Raw genomic sequence first — 25,934 nt, 5'->3', positions numbered from 1 at the left:
GTTAGAAATGTGTGATTTAACTTTATAATTTTTTTAAATGTATTTTTCACTTTTAAAAATGTTTGACAGTTGTAGGGGGTGGTGTGTGTGTGTCAGCTTCACCTCTGACTTCTGAATGGTCCAAATCGCTCCCATTCCCTGGGTTCTAGACCTTGGACATATTTGGGGGGTGTGACAAAGTGCAGCAGACAACTGGTTTTGGTGCAAGAAGAAGAAACCGGGTTTAATGAAGTCACAAATCAATTTATAACATTAGGATTACACTGAGATTATACAGACCTACAAAGTACACTTAGTTAAGAATGGGGAACACATGGCATAACGAGGGAAAATCACGCTACTAATCCCCTTACCCTTATCCCACCCCCAAAACCTAAATAAATTGAACTAGGAGAGGTCAGGGATCATGCTCACCAACCAGGGTTCCTTGACAGTTCGAAATCCAGCCAGGTAAGCCGGTTGCAGTTTTGGAGTACGCTCTTTGTGTCCTCTGGGGTCTGCCGTCCCCAAGTGGTCCTGGTCTGTGGAATCTGCGAAGGTTCTTCAGTTGGGTGGAGGGCACGGTTGTGGGTGGTCGACCTTTGTGGAGGGCTGCAGTTGCGGCCTTGTTGTCTTCGGTTGAGCCTGCCACCCCATGCCCCTCGCTGTGATTTTGCCTGCGGGCCTGCAAACCTCCAGATCTCCTCCCTCCACTTGGCTCAGCTACAACTGCTTCAAACTGTTCACTGCCCAAAAGCTGCCCTTTTGTAACTGGTGGCCCAATTATACTGTTTTTTTTTTGAATTTCTTATCTCAATCCAATTCAAGGTTAGTTCTTTGTCTGATTTTGGTGGGCTTCCCCAGGTGATTGTTGTCTCACTATTTTTAATGGGCTTGCATGATGTTTATCATTGTCTTCCTGTCCCTGTAACAAGTCTTGAACTGAAAGCCATTGTATATGTGGAGTATTGATAGGTTCGCATAATTGCATTGATGGCTGCCTTCCTGCCTTAGTAGTTAGTAGCGATTATTTATGCAAGAATTTGATGGGCTTTAGTTTCATGTAAGATGAAGTCTTTCTCTGGGTTGATTGTTTTAAAGGGAAGAACGCATATCCTGTCTCCTCTCGTCCTAACCTCCTGTCTGCAGGGTTCTACGCTTAACTCAGCAGCTGGGTCCTCTGCCATAAAAGTCCAAAAGTCATATTCTTGTTGATGATTTGAAAAATGTGGGAATTTTGGGAACCCTTCACAGTTGAAGAGAATTTGAGTGTGAAGAGTGGTTAGAGTTATTGATCGTGGTAGTGTACAACACCTGAATTGATTGCCATGCAATGTTTACCCAGGGCTTTGGTTGCCGTTACTTCTATTTTTATATTGGGCCAAAATTTGCTGTCAAAATAAGAGGCTAATGATGCTTCCTGTTGTTTATGGGTAAATAGTGTAAGAGAATTCAAATCTGGCACCAAATATAGTCTGCGATTTAGAAGTCTTTTATTGCGTTCGGCCAAGTCTTGATATTCTCTGGATGGAATCTTAATTCCCTAGTTTATTTTTCCAGATGTCAGGACCATTTTTGGGTTATGAACCTGATCACTGGAGTAGAGGCTATTCTGTTTGCTCTTTTCCGAAGCAAATCAATTAAAAGCCAACCTCCCAAGTTCCCAACCAATTAGGGAGGATGGGTAGGATGACGTGGTCATTTTTACAGAGGAAGGATTTCTGTTCAAAGGTACCATGGCATGCTTCAGAGCATCTAACCAGGGCTTGGACCTCCCCTAAGAGCTTGAGACACTGGTGCTTGCGCAAGTCTTCTTGCCTGTTGACCTCTGGTTTCTTGCCTTCTTCCACTTGTACATTTGTGACCATCCCTTCTTCCTGTGGAAGGCATGTGGCTATGGTGAAAGCAGCTGGTGTTGCTGGAGCTGCAGCAGGAGCATATGTTACTGAAAAAACCCAATGCTCTAGGCCCTCATTAGAGGGGACAGTGAAGTTGCATAAGTTGCTCCTGTGTTGCTCTGAAGACTAGCAGCAGTCAAGTGCAGCTGAGAATGGGTGACGTGCTGACCAGATGAAATGTCTTCCAGGTAGTTAGCAATCATATAACAGAAGGAGTGCTTTGCAAAGAAGCTTTTTGTTTGGCCATGCCTGCAGCTCTTCAGTGCAAAAGATCAAAACATTCAAAGCTCCTCTGTTTCACTGAGGCAGTTCCTGCTGCTGAGCTCTTGTCTTCACAAACTTGCTGGGTTGGAGGCACAGGGGGAGACTGCTCCCCTGTTGGGAAAGAGGGATTCCACTCATAAAATCCTTCTTTCTTGTCTCCCAAAGGCTTTAATTGCCTTCCTGATCCTCGGACCAACCTGCCCTGGAAAAGACAGAAGGAGGTGGGAATGCATCAGAGTACCAGTCCAGAAGCATTTTTTCCAATTTTCCTAGTACCCCCTCCCCTGCTCCAAACCTACATCCAATGAACTGGCAAGGGGCCCCCACTCAGTAGTAATTATACAGTGAAATAAGCATCGTTGTCCCACTCGTCCTCTGAGTAGGGATATAACCTTTTACAAAGCTTTTTGTATTTTTCTCTCTCATTTTATTAAATTGTGAAGAAAAGCTTAGGATTTTTGAGATCTCGAATCATCTAGGGCACTATACATGATTAATTATCATCCGACAAGACCTACCCCTCACCTCTAAATGAAATAGTTCCTGTCAAAACACCTGGCCAGTTGTCCTACTTATCATTAACTTGGACGTACGTTGTTCCACAGTGTGTTGAGAAAAGTTTAGTCAAACAGATATGAATCTCATATCCTCCAGCTGAGGCTAAACATCACAGTCAATTAAGTTATACCCAGATACATTGAATCCTAAAACATCCTTAGAATGACCAACATGGCCATTTCATAATTTTTAGCTGCAACAGAAATCCACAAACCACTTGTGAGTAATAAAGAAAGCAATCCTCTGAATGAGATTTAAATCAAAACCTAATCCTACAAATATATTTAAAACGTTAATAAGGTATAGGATACAATGGTGCAGCAACTTTAGATGAGGAGCTGGTGAGTGGTTAAATTCCGTATCTGTGACTCTATGGAGCAGACTTCATGGTTTCATCAAGAAACAGTTACATTTTATTACAGAGACATTTTCAGTGCTTACATGTTTGATCAGATCTCTCATCAGAAAAAAGCCCCACCCCCACAGATTGCCCACACTAAGAGCTCACTGGTCGGAGCCCCCACATTATATTACGTGACCCGTAATTGGCAGGAGGGAGTGACTATACATCCAGTTACCATGTTTCCTCCCCCTTTAGTTTTTTTTACAATTACTCTTTAGAGAAAAACATTTAAACAATCCAACAAACATATATACAATTTCAGGTGATTATAAATCAAGTCTCTAAGGTGCTTTTCTTATACGGCTAGAGCAGCGTAGATCTACCACTGGAGGTTCCTGCAGAGGATCGACAGGATCTGGAGCTGCACTATAAGACACATCACCGGAACTGGGCAGTTTGGGGTTTGGCAACTCTTCTGAAACATCTGGAATGCCTGTTTTAGGTCAATTGCACGCCTCAGAAGTCAATGGTTCAATCTTAATAACAGGTTGATCAGTTAGTTGTTGGAACATCTCTCTTGCATGGATGTGATCTACTAGCTTACGGACGATTCTCTCTCCCACTTGTACTTGGAAAGATATGGGCCAGTCTCTGAAACAATGGCTTCTGGAGCCCAGCAGGTTGCTGCCGAAATTTCACACGAATGTCGTGTCACCTACACTCTGCGAGCCTTACTGTGTATGTCATGGTTAAATTTCTGATTTTCTCTGGTTCCGCGCTACCTTCCCCTCTAAATTCGGAAACACCAAACATAAACATATTCGCAGACAACGTTTCATTAATAACTCCGACATTGTTGAACCCATAGTCAAATGTGGCTTTGTATGATAACAGAAGAGGAGCTGGGGAACTCGAGATTCCAGAGTGCCTTCCGATAATTTTTTCATTCCAGGCTTAAAAGTTTGTACCGCCCTTTCAGCTAGACCATTTGATGAGGGATGCCAAGGAGCTGTTTTAATTTGTCTGATTCCATTCAGATCCATAAATTTCTGAAACGCTGTGCTGGTAAAGGCTGTACCATTATCAGAAATGACAATTTCAGGTAGGCCATGTAGGCTGGAACAGTGCCGTAGCTTCTCAATAGTTGTGTTTGTTGGCGATTTGGGCTTTGTACGCGTCCATCCATTTTGAACGTGCATCGACAATTAACAAGAACATGGTACCTAAGAATGGCCCTACATAATCACAATGTAGTCTAACCCAGGGTTGACCAGGCCACTCCCACGGATGTAGGGGAGCTGAAACAGGCAACTTCTGTTGTTGCTGACACTGAAGACAGTGCTTGACCATGCTTTCAATGTCCTTGTCAATGCCTGGCCACCAGACATAGCTTCACGCAAGCATTTTCACCTTTGATATGCCTGGATGGACACTATGAAGCTCTGTCAAGAGTGCCTCTCTACCTGGTGATGGTACAACAAATCTTGACCCCCACAACACAATTCTGTCTTGACAGCTTAATTCAGTGTTCCTGACACAGAATGGTCTCAATTCTTCAGATACAGGCGTGTTTGGCCATCCTTGACAATATTGGACCTCTGTTCATCCAACTTCTAATTTGTTTCACACACACAGGCGAAGAATCTAAGAAATTCAATAATAACACTAATTCTTGGGGAACGAGAGTATTTACAATACCATCTGGTAATGGACGATGACTGCGTGTATCTGCATTTGCAATGTGTAGGCCAGGGCGGTACATAAAGGTATACTCATACCCAGATAATGTCAGAGCCCAGCTGATGCTATTCACAGAATGACCTTATCCTTGCTGAATAATCCCGTTAATGGCTTATGGTCTGACACAATGGTAAAGTGTCATCCATGTAGGTACTGGTGAAACTTTTTTACACCTGATACTACTGATAATCCTTCTTTGTCTAATTGAGAATAGCCCTTCTTGTCTTGGGAAAAGGTTCTCAAGACATAGCCAATGTGCCTTTCTGACCCACTTTTCATTTTATGTGATAACATGGCTCCTACACTGTAAGGAGGGACTTCACATATTTCCTTACACGCTCTGAGATTCCATCTGATGTTAGGTGAAATATCTCAGACCAGTCGAGTTTGACCTTCTTTAGCCAACCCTGACCTAAACAACCAGATCCCTTACCTTTCACTGTTATTACAGGCAGTTGTGCTGTCTGTCACTTGTAAGCGACTGGGACAGTGGCGATGCCCTTTACTTCAATAGATTCTCCTGTATGTGTTCTTAATTTAGTAGTTGTCCACTCCAGGTTTATTGGCTGTCTTCCTTCATTAAGGTATCTGAGTGTGCGCTCTCCCACCACCGTAGTTGAGGCACCAGTATCCACTTCCTTTATCAGTGGCTTCTCATTCGCTTGTACTATCACCATAATAGGCTCAGTCTTCACAGCAGTCACATTGTATAAGGAGTAAATATCAGGAGCAGCAGCTTCAGCCTTTGCTGTACCCATTACTTCCATCATGTTTGTTTGCTGTTTTGCAGACTGCTTCAACTTTGTCCGGCATTGCCTAACCACGTGACCCTTCTTATGACAGTAATGACCTTCCGCCTCTTTGAATTTACAGGTACCTGCTCCGTGGTCACCTCCACATCTATAGCAATTTTGTCTTGAAACTGAGGAAATGTTTCTGTTAGGCTTCTTAATGTTTCTCATAGTAGCCATTGAATTACACTTTAATTCTGCAGGTCTGGTTTTTGCACCGTGCTCAGCGGCAGGTTCCCGTCCAACATGAAGTACGGCACCATTATCTATGTCTTGCAAAGCCTGCGAGTCTCTCTCACAGCACTTTCCATGGCGAGGGAGATTTCTACGGCGCACTTAAAACCAATATCAACCTTGGCAAGCAATTGGAGTTGAATGACATCGTCCTTGACGCTTCATACCAATCAGTCCCGCAGCATATCATTTAAAACGTCTCCAAAGTCGCAGTTTTCGGTTAACTAATTGAGGTTTGCTACATAGGTTGCGATGGACTCTCCCGGGTCCTGCACACTTGAATTAAATTTAAAGTGTCGCATTAACATGGATGGCTACGGCTGGAAGTGAGTTTTCACTAGGCCCATTAATTTACTATATGACTTGGAATTAGGCGCACTCAGGGCAGTCAAGTTATGAATCAAGTTATACGTTTTACTGCTGCATATGCTTAAGAAGATCACTGTTCTCCTTTCTTTGATGATTATTTCATTTGCTACGAAGTAAAATTAAGGCGCTGAACATACCGGTTCCAATCTTCAATATTAGCATCATTTGAGTCCATTTGCCCAAACAGCGGCCTGACTGGGAATAGTTTTTAAAATTCGATTTACCCACAGTAAAAGGGCGAGGTGCAGAGCCGAAGTTGATTTTACCCTCGTTGCCAAATGATGACTCAATGGAGCAGACAGGTTTCGTCAAGAAACAGTCAAACTTTGTTACAGAGACTTTTTCAGTGCCTGTACGCTCGACCGGATCCCTTATCGGAAAAAAAGCCCCACCCCCACAGATTGCACGTGCTAAGAGCTCACTGGTTGGAGGCCCCACAGTGTATCACATAACCTGTGATTGACAGGAGGGAGTGACTATACATCCAGTTACTACAATATCCGAGGGCATAATTTCACAGGTGGAATTTACTGACCCGCTGCTGAAAAGAGAGTCACTGGGAAAGGCCCTCTGTTCTGGCAGGCTGCCCCACAGCCATTCAGCACTGAGGGGTATCAAGTGGCACAGAGTGAGACTTCACTCCCATCTGGCGAGGAAGTCCCACCTCCGAGCTGCTGGCCAATCGCAGGTCCCTGTAGCACTACTGGGAGCAGCAGCCACTTCTGGGATGGCATCCAGTCCCAGCAAAGAACAGCCAGGAGCTGGATGACAGGTATGTTGGGAAGGGGGTTCTGTGGATCCAGGAAAGGAGGCCCTGTGAGGGGGGTGGAGGCTATGGTGCAGAGACAAGGGAATATTGTGGCCCCCTTGGTGGGGAGGAGGGGGGTGCAGGCGTGTGGTAGGTGGGCCTCTGATCAGAAAAGGGGGCCTGTGATCCACCCATTTTCCTAGTGTAGAAAATGTTAGAAGCAAATGAGACTGAAGAGAATATTCTGCAGCAATTATCAATTTCATACAATAAAAGTAATTTTGGAAATATTTTATTTTTTAATAAAAGTCCAATTAGATGAGGGTTTGGGTTTGAGTGGTGTTCTATGTGCATATAATGCTGCGAAGAACATTCACTGAAATAGAATCCAGCCAGTGTGTCAAGTTACCTTGGCAACAATCTGGCAACTAGAACAATACTCTGGTGGCGAATTTTTGAATACTTGAAACCAATTATTTATACAAAATTACTTTAATATAAAAGTTGAACCTGCTGCATGTTCAAGCTCCTCAACTTAGTAACTTCATGATGTCAGTTGAAAATTCTTACTTTTATAAATATATTGTAATTTTTCAATTGATTACACTGTAGAAATTACTATAACTTTTTTTGTTCATTCATGGGACATAGGCATCACTGGCTAGGCCCACGTTTATTGCCCTTGAGAAGGTGATGGTGAGCTGCCTCCTTGAACCACTGCAGACCATGTGGTGTAGGTAGACTGACAGTGTTGCATTTCTGCAGCATGGAACAAAGTTTTGATCATTTTATATGTGGAGTAAAAATCTCCAATGAACATTATACAAGGGCTGAGAATAGTCTGACTATGGTAGCTACTTAAATATTATAGTAACTGTTTAATCATGATCAACTGAAATACCAAACAAATTATGAAGACACAAATAGCAAAAAATTCCCTACCTATTCAGATTATATTCTGCATGGAATATTAATTTTAATATTATAGAATATTAATGTTAGAATATTATAGAATATTAATCCTTTTGAGATTTGATATCCCATACTTTAAAATCCCTATTTTGTTCAATCACATAATTACAAGCCTCATGGAAACCATACACTTTAATTTTTTTTGTGAAGTAATGTTTGAATACGACATACAAACCAAGAGCACCACATGCACATTTCCAGAATTGATCAGTGAATAGCATTTGGAACCCATGCCCATCCCAAACTAAGAGCACTAAAATTTAAAAATAGTAAATCTGCTATGATATAGCTGTAGTTGGATAATACATTGAATGAGGAATACGCTTAGAATGTTTTGGTTCATATTCACTGTCTTAATCAACTAAATCACCCAGGACATGTCTGTGCCTCTAAAGAACTGAACGTCATCTAGGGGGTGATGAGGGAAGTTGATGCTTTTGCTGATAACTCATAATTTACAGCTTAGTTCATAAGCTCTATAAAATTGGGCCTTCAGGGAGAAGCTAAGAATTATGTTCTTTTGAAATGTAATCATTCTGATGCAGAAAAATGCAACAGCCAATTTGCATAGTGTATCTCAAACAGCACAGAGGACTGACTAGTAACTTGGAAAGGTGGCACTTCTGATATTATTGCCAGTCTAGGTCCTGTGCTCGAGTCTCTGGAATGGGGTTTGAACCCATGACCAGATTAAGAACTGTAGGTGCTACCACTGAGCTAAGGCTGCTACCTATGTGCCTGATCTGAATCATTTGTGTTCTGTTAGCTGATGTGAACAAACCAAGCTAACCCATTCTACTGTATCAACTACTGGATTCCACTTAGTCACTATTCCTACTTCTGTCTACCTTATCCAGGCTTAATTGTCATGCTGTCAAATGTTCTTTCATTTTCTTTTTAAAAAAACAAAGAATCTTACATTTAAATACTCCATCTTATGATTGAAGGATTGCTTCAGCCTGTCCCTCCAATTCCTTTCTCCTTGATTTAGAATGTTAATTAAGACTGCACAGACAAATTGGTAAACTTACCTGACTTTGAGTTTTTCCTCAACTATACTTGACCAAAGGTTCTTTCTAAAGTTGCCATCAACATGCAGGCATTTGTGCATATTCATTAATCTGCAGCCAAACACAGGCAATGAATGGTTTTTCATCTGATGAGAATATTTGGCTTAGCACTACCTCTAACATTAGGCATACTGCATTAACAACATTTTGTGAAGCTACTCCACATTACTGAATTTACTAGAGCTTTTTCTACAAGCTTACTGAGGTGCATTTGAACTGCTGACCCTTTAACTGCACCACCACTTCTTTCAATTCAACATTTCATTCCAATAAACTAATTATTTGCATCATGGATTATTAATGCTTTCATTAGAAAACTTAAACCCAACCTAAAAAGATTTCTCCCAGAAATTGTTAGTGCATTAAGTTGAGGTTTCCGTGCCTTTAGTTGATTTTGTTTTTTTGCAGAACTACACCCATTCTTGCAATTAAGCTTCATAAAACAATGGTATCAGGCTGTTGCTTTAACTTTTCTAAATAATGTTGCTCTGCTTCTTAAGGTTGGTAGCAGGCGAGTGGTCCAGTATGGAGCAGTTATTATGTTGGTCTTGGGGACAGTAGGGAAGTTTACAGCACTGTTTGCTTCACTCCCAGACCCCATTCTTGGAGGCATGTTTTGCACTTTGTTTGGTAAGTTGAAGTATCCAACTTATAACTTGTAGTCTGTTTTACATGAACTGTTTTGTTACGGACAGGATTTGTGTGGACCCTTCTGGCCTGTAATCGGAGTGTTGTGTGTAAGGTGTGTGTATTCCCCTACCCTCTGATTTTTTTTTTCTTAATTAAAAAATTGGAGAAGGTTATTTATTACCAGACACTTGGCCTGGATGTTTGAACGCAACATATCAAACACTCGTGTCTCACGCACAAAGGTTAGATATAGATGAAGTTAGTTGTAATTATAAAAATGGAATTTATAGCTCATTCTTTATAGTGATGCAGCCTAATGTTATCTTGGTTGAGTTGATATTTTAGTTGGAATGAAAGTCTTTTAGAAACAAAGGATTCTCATGAAGCTGTGAAACCCCTGTAGGCTGATAGCCAGGGGACTGGTTCTCAGGTGGCCTTGGAAGCTGGAACAAGTACAGTTCTTTGGTGCATTAGAAAACTTTCAGCTATGATTGTTCAGCTGTTTCAGATGTTTCCCGGTGTTTGAGATGTTTCTGTCTCTCATACTCAGGTATATTTTATTCAGGGTGTATTATAGTTAACTTCAGCCACATGACTGCAGGTTTAAAACTTCTGGGATCCAGATGACCACAGTTCAATATTGCTGACAATGGTCATTTACTCTTATCGCTGTCCCAACTTGAGCTCAAATAGTCTCATTTGTTCAATATGGCACTCTGAGCCCAACAGTCTAGAGGTGTCATATTCTTCAAACGTCGTTTCATCATTAAACAATGAGATGTTTAAACTTCACAGGTGATTAGGAAGTACTCTTATTCAGGTCCATGTTTTAACTAAATTTTGGCTACTGGATCAAGCACTGTCCAGTTTTTAAATGTCCATAGTCATGTTAAATTGCAGCCATCTTAATAGAGTTTGTGGCCACTTTCACAAAGTATGATCTTACAGTCTATAATGTCCAATAACTTCATGCTTGTATTGAATGTGACAATATTTTTAGGATAATTCCTTTCTCAGAGGCACATTGAGGAATCTGAGTTTCTGAAAAGCCAGAGTGACTCCATGAATTTTACAAATACATTTTATAGTGCTTTGATATTAGATGGTATACCAGGGTGAAATGCCCCACACTTTGCAGCAGATACAGGCAATGAAATTGCATATAAGCTTCATAAGAGAGGTAGCCATACAGACGAGGTCTGCTTATTTATTAATGCTGTGATACTATGTGGATGTGTAATATGTGCTGCATAAAGAAGAGATTAAAATATCAAGTAATGGTTGTACTGCTTTTAAAATGTATGGAGAGAATCAGTCTACTTGTCTGCCGTGGCTTTGGTGGAAGAAGTGTTTTTTTTCAAAGTTTCTGATGTGTTTGTTGAAGTTATGATGAACAATGAAAACAATCCCCATGGGCCCACCCATTAAATGTCAAAAAATCCTCTTTTATCATTGGATTTATGATAAATGAAGCTAAAGATTGACTTTTTTTAGCTCTTATTTTTATAACATCTTTTGTGATAATGGCAGTTCTGGGTGATTCAATGTTAATTGATGCCATGCCATCCATTATTCTATAAATTCCTTTACAAAAAAGATTTTGTGGAAGTCACTTTGTTAACTTACACTCCTTAATAGCTATAATTGTGCTATGGTTTAGATGATATTTTTTGAAATTGTTGTTAAATATCATTTTGGTTTTTAATTTAAGCTGTTGGCTTTTATTTTCCAGGAATGATCACTGCTGTTGGGCTTTCCAACCTTCAGTTTGTTGACATGAATTCTTCCCGCAATCTCTTTGTCTTGGGATTCTCCATGTTTTTTGGTTTAACACTACCAAATTACTTGGATGCAAACCCTACTGTTATTAATACAGGTAAGATAGCTACTGGAACCTGATGAGTGTGTGTGCGTGTGCACGTGCGTGTGTCCAAAGTGCTACAGTAATAAGTAAAGGCATATGGTTCCTTAATGGCCATAGAAGAAGTTGTACACTCTTAAGAACTTGCCTGCTCTTCAAAAGCTGCCATAAAGTCTTATACCTCCACCCAATATGGCAATCAAGCTTTGGTTTAATGCCTTATATCTGAAACATGGCACCTATGGCAATGCAGCACTCCTTTAGTACTGCACTGATATTAAAAATGTCTAATTGTTGGGGAGATGTCTAGCACTCAGGTACTGACAAATTTCTTTGACTTCTGGTAATGTTTGAAGAGGGCTTATTATAAAATAAGAACAAGTAATTGTAGGGTAGAAGTAACCATAGGCTACCCCTTTTTATGATCGAATAAGATTCGACTATGTAGGTTACTTATGTTTGTTGAAAATGCACCAATCATACAAGGATTCATGAAATAATTATGTTGGTTCTTTAGTTGAAGATTAAACTAGACAAAGTGTTTACTAGGAGGCTAAATATATATATGTCTCGACTCTACCATCTGCTTGTGGATCGAATACAAGTCATTGGACTGCATCAAATCTTGTTGAGGTGTTAGTGATTAACAACAATTTAAGATGTGAACCCTTAAAGGGACATATACATCACATCACAACAATAACAATACGTGACCTGAAAATGTACTGATTGTAGTAAATGTCATAGCATTCTTTAAAAGTTGCAACCTAGATACAAGCCATTCCCTGTTTAGCTTAACAAGTCAATATTGGTGTTTATATAGAATTGTAAAATAGGGAAGTTATTCTAAACCTGTACTGAACCTTGGTTAGATCACGCTGAATGCAATTCTGTTTGCCATATTATGAGAATGAATATAGAGGCACTGGAGAGGGTATAGAGAAGATTTACAAGATGATACCAGAAATATGTACATAGACTGATGAGGAAGAGCATAACTAGAGTCCATCAATATATGATAGTCACCAAGAAATCCAAAAGGGATTTCAGGAGAAACGTCTTTACCCAATGAGTAGTAAGAATATGGAATTTACTACCACATGGGGTGGTTGAAGTGAATAGTATAGATGCATTTAAATGGAATCATGTTGGGGAGAAGAGAAAAGATGATGGAAAAAGCAAAATACTGCGGATGCTGGAAATCTGAAAAATAAAAACAAGAAATGCCGGAAAATCTCAGCAGGTCTGGAAGATGGTTACAATGGTAGATTTAGATGAGGAAAGATGGGAGGAGGCTCGAGTGGAGCATAAACACCAGCATCAACGGGTTGGGCTGAATGGCCTGTTCCTGTGCCATATATCCGATGTATCTTTCCCATTGCTCCCATGTATCCACTTTGTTCCCAGGACCAAAACTTTTAACTTCAGAGTGGTGGGGTGAGGGGTAAAACAAACAATACATCCTGCCTTATTTTCCTTTCCATGGAAGTCTATCAGTAGGTGACACTCAGTTCATCAGATTGCAGTATGGATTATGAAGAGTAGATTATACCTAACTAATCTAGTTGTATTTTTTTTTGAGGAGATCAGTAGATGGTGGATAGGGGAGTGTCCAGAAGGCATCTCCGCATGAGAGGTCAGCAAAAGTAGGAGTATCCTTGAGTTTAAAAAGTTGAGTGGTATAATCAGTTAATCAAAATAACAAGGGATTTAATAAGGAATTTGGAACAAGGGGACATAATCTTGCAATAAGTGCTGGGCCATTTAGCAGTGATATTGGGAAACACACTCTCATACAAAGTGTAGCTGAAATCTGAATCTCTTTCACCAAAAGGATATGGATTTTTAAGGTGAGGGTCAACAAGGTTTTTGTTGTGCAAAGTGTATTTAGATACACTTAAACAAGGGCGAGTAAATGAAGTTGAGATACAGTTCAGTCAAAATCTAATTAAATGGTCGGATTGGTTCAAAGGGTTAAAAGGCCTGCTATTACCTTCAGAGACATTCAGGTTTGCATGTGCTTAAGATGTGCATCTGATCAGGATTCTTATGGGGTGCCATTGTTACTCCTGTGGGCACAGAGCAGTGAGAAACAACTTCCCTTATTCTGTTAAGAGAAAAAGGTGGGAAACCAGATTGATTCAATGGTGCCATTTGCTTCCTTAAACAAAGTAAATATAACAGCTGTTCTTAACACAGTTATGTATATAAATTATGATCGAATCCCTGGAGCCTAACTGCCTACAGACATAGTCTTCTGATACTAAGTAGGATAATTCTCCTCACCAGGCATTAAAGATAAAACTGCCAATAACTATATAGGACCTGAAGCTTTTAGTAAACACATTTTGGCAGCTAGATAAGGTTCACTAACAGAGACTTAAAAAGCAGTCAACTGTATGGTCTCCTGATGGGGAAATAGTCTGTGGATGGGGAAAAATGGGGATGGAAGGGAAATAAGGAGAGGAAATAAGTTCAAAGGAGAAGAAACTGAAAAACCTTATATTACAAAGGCCTTGCAAATAACTTTTTTCCTCAAATCCTTGATGTTAACATTCAAGATTTTCCAATATTCTTAATTAAAAACTGAATTATTGGAATGTTTGCATTATGTAATTCTTCTCTGTTCTGTATCAATCATTTTTATATTTCTTTTATGACATTTACTTGTTAGAACAGGTTTTATTATTCTTCATGTCTTTTCTAAAACTTTATGGATTTGTACTTGGGAAGAATTTCACAGCCTAAAGTCCTAATGATGATGTGGTCCACAAAGGACCATAGGCATCTCTCTTTGTTAGAGACACCAATGGTTATATAGCTTGAGCGGCACTACTCCACATCAAGCATGGGGCAAGGCAAGGAGGCATGCCTCCATGAGCTACCACAACCAGTACAGGGATTGAACCACAACATTGGCATCATCTTGCACTCCACTTTAGTCATCTGGCCAACTGAACTAACCAACCCCCTATGTCAGAAATAGCCACCCACTAGATTTTTGCTGAGCTGACCAATTAGTGCCCAACCCCACTACCTGATGTGAGTGCTGCTCATGCCTAGAGAGTAAGACAGACTCACAATGGAGGTACCCTCTGAAGACCAGCTTGAGAAAAATGATTCGTTTGGCCAGCAGCTGCACTTGTGGGCTGATGGCCATGGCAGATTCAGACTTAAGGAGTTTCTAACACAGTGCTGGCCCCAACCCCACCCTCACTACCCATTGGAAGCTTGCTACATCTGACTTGCTGTGTTTTGGCTGTAGTGTGGGACCCACTGAAAAAAAAAATTATTCAAGGTTCTAGCACAGCATGCAACCATTATATTAATTGGCCCTTCTCTCTTTTCTGTGCTGCTTAATTTTAGTGCATTATCTTTAATTTATTCTTTCACAGGGTGTGGGCATCATTGGCTAAGCCAGGATTTATTGCCCATCCTTAATTGCTTTTGAGAAGGTGGTGATAAGCCACCTTCTTGAAACCCTGCAGTCCATGTGGCGTAGGTACACCCACAATGATGTTAGGAAGGGAGTTCAAGGATTTTAACCGAGTGACAGTGAAGGAATGGCGATATAGGGCAGAATTCTTACCTCGATGGGCGGGCAGGCCCCACCGGCTCGGTGGCAGGCGGGCAGCCGAACGCCACCGCTGAAATGGGGACCGCCGCCATTTTGAGTGGGCGCGCCAATTAAGGCCCACCCAGTGGCCTGCCCGACAGGAAGCGCTATGCTTCCTCGGTGGTAGAGATTGTGGGTTTGGTTTGTCCTGTCGAAGGGCCTTGATGAGTTGCTGCAATGCATCTTGTAGATGGTACGCACGGTGCGAGGATGGTGGATGGGAAGCAGATCTTTATTTATTTGAATTATGATTTTATAAGATCTGGACATGAACTTTCTTCTCTTACAGGCAGTCCAGAAATTAATCAAATTTTGACTGTATTGTTGACAACAGAAATGTTTGTTGGGGGTTGCCTTGCTTTCATCTTGGATAATACTATTCCAGGTACAGTTATTTTCACATCTAACTGAATCCGATTTAAAATTTCAAATGTATTTGTATGAAACAAAGCTGCTGTGTTTGAGTCACCTGGTATTGCATGTTTTTGCTTTGATCCATAAGCACCATCAGGTATATAGTGTTGTAGGCAGTGGTGACAAAAATGTTGGGGATGATTCCAGGATTTGGAGTTGGGATGGGGATGGGGAAGGAGATGGGATAAGAGGGAGACCATAGACAAGAACCTCTTCTGGCAGTAATTGCTTTTTGAGTCATGTTTTGTGTATTTTTTAGTTTGACTTGTGTTGCATGAGCATAAATGCAGAGCTCAGTTATTTCATCATTCAACCACTCATTCAAATTTATTTCCCCACTCAGCTTCCAATGTTGTATGTATTTTAAAGACTATCCAACTGCAGAGACTGAAAGGCAACTCATTCAAACTCTTGTTTATATGCTATTCGATAACCACTTAAGCTTTGTTCTTCAAATCTGACAATATTTGATCCTTCTGCTCTTTTTTTAATAAACAAGATATTAAATTTGAAGGCAAGATATTCCCTCAAATGAATATGTGGAACAGACATTTGTCCCTCTAAACCCACAACCACTACCATCAAGAAGGACAAGGGCAGCAGACACATGGGAACACCACCACCTGGAAGTTCCCCTGCAAGTCACTCACCACCCTGACTTGGAAATATATTACCGTTCCTTCACTGTTGTGGGTCAAAACCCTGGAGCTCCCTTCCTAACAGCATGGTGGGTGAACCTACACCACATGTACTGCAGCGGTTCAAGAAGGCAGCTCACCACCACCTTACGGGCAATTAGGGATGGGCAATAAATGTTGGCCCACGTCCCATAAACAATGAATAAAAAAAAAGTTAAGGGTATGTTTTTTCCTTCTTTGTTAAAATGATTAGGGGATATGATTTGAATAACAAGAGAATAGGATTGAGGGTACATGCAGTAAGTACAAATGGAAATAAATAGTTTCTTGACCTGCAACCATCAAAAGATTGTACTGTGGAAGTTAGATGGTGAAGGATGAAAAATATAGGTTGTAAGTTCAATGACTGTTTTTTTTTTACTTTGGAGGGAGGGGATGAGAGAACAGGAGACACTTGACCTAGCTCATCTAGACACCTGAAGGAAAGTTCTGCAATGTTCCTTAATAGAGTCCTGTGGAAGGACCGTGCTGGGACAATGTAAATTCTATGACTGTCAGAGAAGACAATTTAAAACATAGGAAGCCATTTGGCACAGTGAAACTAATGTTGCCTCTTCAAATTGGCATACTTACTCTAATCCTATTGCTTTTTCCTTTCTCCAGATCCTTTTCAATTCTCCTTTGTCCTATCCATCACCAAGAAACTAATTTCTTGTTTGCCTCCACCCCTACACTCACTGTTTTTAAGACCTTGTTCATGCTTTTGTCAACTTTATACATAATTTATTTCAGTGCTCTTTTTTTCAGTCTTCCCACGCTTCACAAGCTTCAATTTGCCCAAAACACTGTGCAGAGCAAAATGAAATTACATTCCAGCCCCACTTCACAGTTTGGACCTTTGATATATTAAATTCAAACTCCTAATTCTTATCTTCAAATCTGTCCATGCTCTTCCCCTACCCTATCTCTACAATCTCCACCAATCTTTGCATCCCACACCCCCTCCCAAATTACTTCACCCTTTTGGTTCTCCGATACTGGCTTTGAAAATTTTCCTTCTTCCCTTCATCAAGCATTGGTGGCAGAGCTTTCATCACCTTGACCCTATTCCCTGAAATGTGTTACTATATCTCAACGTCCTTTCATTTTCCCCAAACTTTTGAAAACCTTTTCAACCAGCCTTTTGGTTATCTATCTGTTGGAGGCTGGCCGAGTTGTACTGTTAATAATTGAGTTGAATTGCAGACATTCTTAAGCGGAGACAGTTAAGTTTATTTACAATATACTCAGCAGCAACTACACGTGTGCTTTCAACTCCAACTCTATCTCTACACAGTCTGCTGAGGTAGCCCACGCTACTCTCCTATTGGTTACTGCAGATCATGTGATCTTTCCTAACCAGTAGTATTCTTGAAGGTACGTTACACACCAAATAAAACCATAATTATTACACTATCCTAACTCTGTAGGCTCTTCATTACACAGGAAGCAGCCATTCAGCTCAATAGGTCTATTTATATTCCACCCCAATTACTCCACCTAGCCACTATTGAACACCTTCCTAAATTTGGAAACCTCAATTAGGCCTTTCCATAGTGTTTTTGCCAAAAGCAAAGAGCCCCATCCTGCTTAATATTTCCTGATGGATACATTCTCTCAATGTGGTAACAGGCCTTGTAAGCCTTTTCTGTGCTTTCTCCACTGCTTCAATATTCTTTTTGTAGTATAGAGACCAGGACTGTGTATGGTACTTTAATGTAGTCTAAGATTTCACATAAATTTAGCATTTACTCCTTGCTGTGAATTTTATCCTTCTAGAAACAAACCACAGTGCTTTGCTTATACTTTTTTATGGCCTTATCAAATTGCATTTGACTTTGAATTTATGTCACTGTATTCCATGATCTCCTTGCTCCACTACCCCTTTTAAAATCCAAACTTCCAAGGAATAACTATATTCATTAGACTTCCTAGCATAATGAGCCATCTCATAATTTGTTATGTTGAATTTTATTTTGTGTTTATTTACCCATTGTGCAAGCCTCTTTGTTTTTTATTTTGGTGCAGTTCTCATCTTATTAGCTATATCTGAATTTCTACACCCAAGTCATTTATGTATATGACGAGCATGGATCCTTGCAGAATATCATTTCCCACTTTCTGCTAGTCTTGGAAAGCTTAACACCTATCACCAGTTTTCTATTTGGTCTCCAGATAAGAGGGAGGGAGAATCCAGTTTGTAGAAAAATGGTAGCCTATTTCTTCTGACATGGCTTCAGGTCTCTTTCCATCACTATTTGTTATGAAATACTTTGTTTTTTAAAAAAAATTAATAGCACAATGTAAATTATTTTGTATCAAATGCATTTCTAATGTTTTACAAAACTTATTTCTTAACTAGGTACAAAGGAGGAACGTGGACTTGTACAATGGAAAGAAGGGGCACTTGCAAATAGTGACACATCTGTAGATATGAAAACGTATGACTTCCCAATAGGAATGAACACACTAAAGAAAGTTCAGTGTTTACAATGGATGCCTATTTGTCCAGTTTTTAAAGGGTTTTATTCAAGGAAGAAACACGATGACTTGGCTGCACATGTAAAAAAAAATGGTGACCATGTAGTTGTGTGTACCAAGGTATAATAAGCGTTGTTTCAAGGTGTGAAACTAAACATGTTTTAATATGCTGCTCTAGTACTGATTCATCACTGTGGACCCTACAGTAGTGTGACCAGCAAGACATTTTTTAGCATCATTTACACAAGTGCTTTTTCAGGGAGTAAGTTGAGAGAGTAGAGAGTTTTGTATACTGTTATCTATTCTATCTAATTTTCATGTTTTTAAGTTTTGGAAAAAATAAATAAATCCACGATGAACCCTTCTGTGGTAGTATCAACAAGGATAGTGGTCTTTTAGAATATAGATTTTTGAACTGACAGGGCTAGATCAAATACATTTCTCATTATGCTACATTGAAGAGCAAGTGCAGATCCTTAAAGGCAGTCTTGGGACGGTGGTGAGGAAGAGGGAGGGGGTGGTGGAATTAAAACTAAACACTCTCTGCATGTCAGATTATTTTTCTCTGTGGATGATAATATATTTAAATCCAGTCGGTTTTATGTATGGGATAATAATTGTTAGAAAGACAAAAACATTAAAGGATTGACAAGTGTACAATTCAGTTGATAAAATTTGAACATCTCCATCATCTATTGAGTGAATTATCCTACCAAGGAAATATTTTAATATAGTTATAAATAAATGTTACATGAAATTGTAATTGCCATTTTATGCAGCAATATTTTAAACAATGTTTTAATAATAGGCAGTCCTGATGCTGGAATTAATCTATCAGGAATTAATCTATTCGATCAACAAGTCTATGTTCAATGATCTACTCTGTTTTTAAATGAATTGTCTTGGTCACATGTACTGAAATTATTTCAAATAAACTGCAAAACATTCACATTTTTGGCCCTTAAGTTGTATAAATTTCACCTGCATAGCCTAAAAGTTTGAAAAAAAGGTTGCCCTTTAAAAAAAATTTTTAAATCAATTTTACGGGATGTGGGCTTCACTGGCTGGGCCAGCATTTGTTGCCCGTCCCTAGTTGCCCTTGAGAAGGTGGTGGTGAGCTGACTTGAACTGCTGCAGTCCATGTGGTGTAGATACACCCACAGTCCTGTTAGGGAGTTCCAGGAGTTTGACCCAGCGACAGTGAAGGAACGGCGATATATTTCCAAGTCAGGATGGTGAGTGACTTGGAGGGCACCTTCAAGGCGGTGGTGTTCCCACACATCTGCTCCCCTTGTCCTTCTAGATGGTAGTGATCGTGAGTTTGGAAGGTGCTGCCTAAGGAGCCTTGGTGAATTTCTACAGTGCAGCTTGTAGATGGTCCACACTGCTGCTACTGTGCGTCGGTGGTGGAGGGAGTGAATGTTTGTGGAAAGGGTGCCAATCAAGCGGGCAGCTTTATCCTGGATAGTGTCCAGCTTCTAGTGTTGTTGGGGCTGCACTCACCCAGGCAAGTGGAGACTCCTGACTTGTGCCTTGTAGATGGTGGACAAGCAATGGAGGTGAGTTACTTGCTGCAGGATTCCCAGTCTCTGACCTGCTCTTGTAGCCACAGTATTCATAAGGGTAGTCCAGTTCAGTTTCTGGTCAATGGTAACCCCTGGATGTTGATTGTGGGGGATTCATTGACGGTAATGCCATTGAATGTCAAGTGACGATGGTTAGTTGTTCTCTTGTTGGAGATAGTCATTGCCTGGCACTTGTGTGGCGTGAATGTTACTTGCTACTTGTCAGCCCAAGCCTGGATATTGTCCAGGTCTTGCTGCATTTGGACATGGACTGCTTCTGTATCTAAGCAGTCATGAATGGTGCTGAATATTGTGCAATCATCAGCAAACATCCCCACTTCTGACCTTATGATGGAGGGAGGTCATTGATGAAGCAGCTGAAGATGATTGGGCCTAGGACACTACCCTGAGCAACTCTAACCAGTGGAGTGTTTTCCCCCTGATTCCCATTGACTTCAGTTTTGCTAGGGCTCCTTGATGCCACACTCAGTCAAATGCTGCCTTGATGTCAAGGGCAATCACTCCCACCTCACCTCTGGATTTCAGCTTTTTTGTCCATGTTTGAATGAAGGCTGTAATAAGGTCAGGAGCTGATTGATCCTGGTGGAATCAAAACTGAGTGTCAGTAAACAGGTTATTGCTAAGCAAGTGCTGCTTGATAGCACTGTTGATGACCCTTTCCAACACTTTACTGAAGATGGAGAGTAGATTGATGGGAAGGTAATTGGCTGGGTTGGATTTGTCCCGCTTTTTATGTTTGGGACATAGCTGGGCAATTTTCCACATTACTGGATAGATGCCAGTGTTGTAGCTGTACTGGAACAGCTTTGCTAGGGGTGCAGCAAGTTCTGGGGCACAAGTCTTCAGTATTATTGCCGGAATACTGTCAGGGCCCATAGCTTTCGCAGTATCCAACACCTTCAGCCATTTCTTGATATCACGTGGAGTGAATCTGTGATACTGGGGAACCTCTGAAATAATGTGACCTGTAGAATTTTCACAGCAGCAGTTAGTCTAACAATTGTGTGAAGCATCAGTTCACTAAAACATTTTTAATGCCTGTATGCATGATATTGAGGATTATTTTAAAATTAATCTTTTTAGGATTATCCACCTTTTATCATTCAATATTTACATATATTGACATTGTAAGTTTTTTTTCTCTTGAAGAACCTTTGTATAAGTGAAAGCCCTTGGCCAGAATTTCATGCTCACCAACCAGCTGGATTTGAGTGGGGGAGCATGATATTAAAGGAACAAGTTCCCCTTCACCTTCCCGCCTGCCCCAACCATGCAGTGATTTTACGCTGGGGCGGGCAAGGCCACAGTTGAGGCCCTTTAATTGGCCAATTATTGGCCGCTCAATGGCTATTTTCTGCCCAGCCTCAATTTCTAGGCTGGTGGGAGGATTTACCTGGCATGGGGGAAACCTGGAAAATAATGGGCCTAGATTTTGGGTTGTCCCCTCCCTTAAAGTCCAGTAGCTGCCGGACCTCCCTCACCCCTCTTTCTCCCCCGCCCCCACCCACCCAGTCATTCCCAAACACCCCGATTACCCCATTTGTGCCCCCCCCCCACCCCAGGTCTTACCTACCCTCCTCGCCCTGGGGCCCCTTAAACTTATCTGCCGTTCCAGGACTAAGGCTCAGGCATGCTGGTGCACTTTCCCTTCAGTCCACTGCAGCGCTTATCGCTGCAGGGACTGGAGAGCCAATCAGATTGGCTGGCAGCTCCCTAAATTGGGACTTAACTCCCGAGTGAGGGGTGGAAGTCCTGCCTGCAGCCACAATGCTCATTCGAGCATGAAATAGCTGCATGGCACAGAGTCAGTGGGGGTGTGGTCCCTGCCAACTCTTTGGATGGTGGGAAGTGAGACCTTGCCATCTGAAAAATTCAGGCCCTTATTTCTGTACCTGCAGCTTATTATACTGGAGAACAAAGTGGCTTTACTGTGCAGTTACTATATCACATTATTCCATCATCTGCCAACATGTTTTGTGTGCACAATTTCAGGTATGCTCACCTAATGGGTCTGGGGGCGGTGTTACTCTTTTTTGGAATTTTTAAAAATTTGCTGCTGTTTTGATCTGTTTTGAGGATCGGCATCACTTATTATTTTTGTAACTATATGGGTGGCATTTTACCGCCCCGCCACGGTGGGAGCAGGGCTGTAAAATTTAGTGAGCTGTTCAAAGCTGCATTGACTTTGGCAGGAGCTGAAGATACACTGGTGGGAGGGGCGATAACATTCTGCCCTATGTCTCTCTTTGTGCTGCATCACCAAGGATACACCATCAAAAATGCCAGCAGGCTCAGCAAAATTGGCATTTTTGACAATAAAGCTAGTGTGAAATGTTTTTTCTTTGCACTCCTGTTCAATCTTTTTTTCACATACTCCCCCCTTGCAGAACATTTGTGTTTAAATTGTTGCATAGACCAGGATATTTAGGTTAGCGAGTGGGGGGGCGGGACCCGCTCGCCGACATGTAAAATGACACGGGATGACGTCGGGCGGAACTTCCGACATCACCCTGCGTCATTTCAATTTTCAGGTCGGCGGGGGGCGCAGCCGAATCAGTTGTGCGCCCGCTGACCTGTCAATGGCCTATTAAGGCCATTGAGAAACTAATTCAAGTAATTAATGGACCTGCCCATCCACCCTTAAGGTTGGCGGGCAGGCCGGGAGCCCTGGCGGGCTTCAGAAAAAGCGTGAAACCTCATCCACGGGCGGGATGAGGTTTCATGAGGGTTCTTAAAAATTTAATAAAAGTTTGATTAAAAGTGATGGCCATGTTCCAACTCGCGACAGTGTCACATGAGGGGATATGTCAGGGAAATTTTATTTTTGTACATTCACTATTTTTAAATTTGGTGTTGATCTCTCTGAGGCAGCACTTAGCCTCAGGGAGATGAGTGCGCTCTTTCGCGCACATGTGTGAAAGAGCGCACTCTTGGCCGAAGGAAATCCCCCCCCCCGAGCCCGCACAGGGAGCGCATAGCACTTCCTGGCGGATGTCATGCTGAGTGGGCCTTAATTGGCCCGCCCACGTAAAATGCCGGCGCACCCCCAATTAGGGGCGCCGATCGGAGTCGCGCTCATTCCTGCACTTCCCTCCCCAATGGGGGAAAATTCTTCCCATAGTCTCTATAAACTGAGTGGACTAAGGGATGCAAGGAAAAAAACAGTTTTGAAATCTTTAATGGCCTCTTTTCACCATTTTACTCAACCCCTGAAATGGAAGATGAATTTGTAAAACATCTTGATCCAAGAAAAAGCATTTTCAATTTTGTCATGTTTTTACGTCAAGGTGATAAAGGAATGCAGAAAATAGAGCCTGAAATGTGTTAAAGAACTTACTACCTCCCTTTCTTGTGTTCCATATTTAAAGAACATATAATTGAACTTAATTAGGACGACCGATAGAAACAGGAGTAGCTCTTGGACCTATTCCACCATTCAATTGGGTCATCACTGATTTGCAACCTAACTCCAAATGTGTTGGGTCTTTGAGCCATATTCTTCAAGATCTGCAATTTAAAATTAACACCTGATCTGGCATTAATTGCTGTTTTCAGAAGAGGGTCTCATTGAGTGTAGAGTTATTTCCTAATTTCACTCAAAAGGTCTTGTTCTAATTTATAGGTTATTCCTTCTAGTCCAAGTCCCCTCCCCCACCCCCCACCCCCCCCCCCCGCCCCCAGCCAGCAGAAATAGATCCTCTCTATCGATTATCTCTGTTGTCTTAATATCTTGGAAACTTTAATCAACTTACCGCTTAACCTTCTAAAGTCCAGGGAATACAATCTTACTTAGTAATTTCTCCAGGTAACTTAATCTTTAGAATCCTGGTACTATTATGGTAAAACTAGGCTGTGCTCCCTCCAAGATCAATATACCCCTCCCAAGGTGTAATGCTCAACTGCAGACAGTACTCCAGGGTGTAGCCTAACCAGGGCTTTCTGTAGCTGAAGTATGACTTATACCCTTATTGCTGATGAAATGGATATTTTAATATGACCAGCATATATTTGAAAGGATATTATTTCAGAGCTGGAGAAGATTTTGTGTGCAAGGCAGCAACCCACCTTAAACAATCTATTGTTTATACTTGGAAATGTAGGTCAAAACTGAATCTTAGATGAGCATCAGGGGAGTGATCTTCCAGTCAGGGTCAGGGACCACAAGTCATGCCATGTCCTGACTTCCCGATTCTGACCCTGTCACATCCTTCCACTTCCACAGTATTTTCATCTAGGCGAGACCTGGGGAGGCAGACCCGAGATAGCAATAGAGGCATACGGCTGGTGAGACAGGCTGGTTACAAAGGTCCTTAGCCCTCTTCCATCATTCCTTCACACCTCCACCCAGCCCCCATGCCTCCTTATATGCCTCATGGCTCTTCCAAATAAACAGGCCCTTTTTTTTAAAAAAAAGAAAAATTATTACAATTTCAAAAGTGCCAATCAAGCAAAACTAGCACTCCCCTTCAAGTAGTGTCAACAATACCCACAGGCCTTACTCCATCAATGTCTTGGGTCTCAACCAAGCATTCACAATGATTCCATCTGGCAATTGTACGTACAGAAGCACTTTCAACAAATAACCAACCATCTGTTTTTCCAGATGGCCTCATTATGACAACTTGGCTGAACTCCACAAGTTAAAATGGACTCAGCTCAGAAGGGGCCTGTTTACACAGCTTGAAGGGAGTGCTAGCTTTATTTGATTGACTCTGAGGCTGGAATAAGCTTTTCCTCCTTTGTGTGTTTCCATGCCTGTTTGCTTATTTGGACTAGACTAAGAGGTGTAAAGAAGATTAACACTTTATTCATTGGCACTATGAATGACTGGGTTTGATTAATACCTTTAATGAGGTTGTAAGGGCACAGTGGCACAGTGATAGAGCCCCTACTCTGGGCCAGAAGCTTTGGGTTCAAGTCCCACTTCAGGACTTGATGACCATGGAAGATGCATTCATAACATAGCCAAACAGGTTGATTATCAGCCTGTAAATTCTTCCAATATGCTTGATGGCAGAGGATAATGGCATGAGAATTTCTTGGTCAGCCATACTGCAGAAGGCAATGGCAAATCACTGTTGCACTTTGGGCCGTGATTATGTGTGGCAATCCAATGGAAGTCTATGGTCGCCAAAGCCCTCTTAGGCCATGGTACCTGAAGGAGGAGGAATGAAGTTGTAAGATGAGCAGTTTTTCTCAAAGAAGATTTTCAAAGCCTCTTGGCTTATTGTGGCAATTTCAGGAGCATTTCAAAGACATGCCATACTTGCTAATGGCTTATTTGTTCTGTACATAGTCCACACTGGGAGAGTGCATATGGAGGATGCAAAGGGGACATGGAATGGTTATAGGGATAATGGAAGGGGCATTGGGATGGAGGGGGCATGGGCAATCATGGGTGTGAGAGAGCATTGGCAACATCTTTTAAACTGTTGAAATGTTCCCAATGACTTAGCAGACTTCCACAAAATTTGTGACTTATTTGGTGGGGTTCCCACAGGCTTCCAAATTCCTCCTGTCACGATGAAACTAGAGAAGGGGATGACATTCAAATCTCCCCTTGACTGTTATAATGGTGACCCTGACATCACAGGGCGTATGTGCAGGAATGTTTCCCGACGAGAGGAAGATGACATGGGTCATGAATGGAGAGGTAAGCTTGAAATTCTGGTCCAGTAGGCCTCATTTCACCATTCAATTCTG

The 25,934-nt window shown here is 41.4% G+C and overlaps 1 protein-coding gene across 1 annotated transcript in view; it reads left to right on the top strand.

The window, feature by feature from the left end:
- slc23a1 (solute carrier family 23 member 1) overlaps window positions 1-19,461 on the top strand; it is a 57,279-nt gene extending 37,818 nt beyond the window's left edge. Inside the window, exons 12-15 of the mRNA XM_078549747.1 lie at window positions 9,467-9,596; window positions 11,329-11,472; window positions 15,363-15,458; window positions 18,527-19,461. Coding sequence (XP_078405873.1) covers window positions 9,467-9,596; window positions 11,329-11,472; window positions 15,363-15,458; window positions 18,527-18,771 — 615 coding nt within the window. The 3' untranslated portion in view covers window positions 18,772-19,461. The remainder of the gene's footprint in view (window positions 1-9,466; window positions 9,597-11,328; window positions 11,473-15,362; window positions 15,459-18,526) is intronic.
- The last annotated feature ends 6,473 nt before the right edge of the window (window positions 19,462-25,934 follow it).

The sequence above is a fragment of the Cetorhinus maximus genome, chromosome 10 (genome assembly GCF_964194155.1).
Source record: "Cetorhinus maximus chromosome 10, sCetMax3.hap1.1, whole genome shotgun sequence".
Lineage (NCBI taxonomy): Eukaryota > Metazoa > Chordata > Chondrichthyes > Lamniformes > Cetorhinidae > Cetorhinus > Cetorhinus maximus.
The sequence above is the reverse complement of the archived record's forward strand: the minus strand, read 5'-3'. Positions and strand labels throughout refer to the sequence as shown.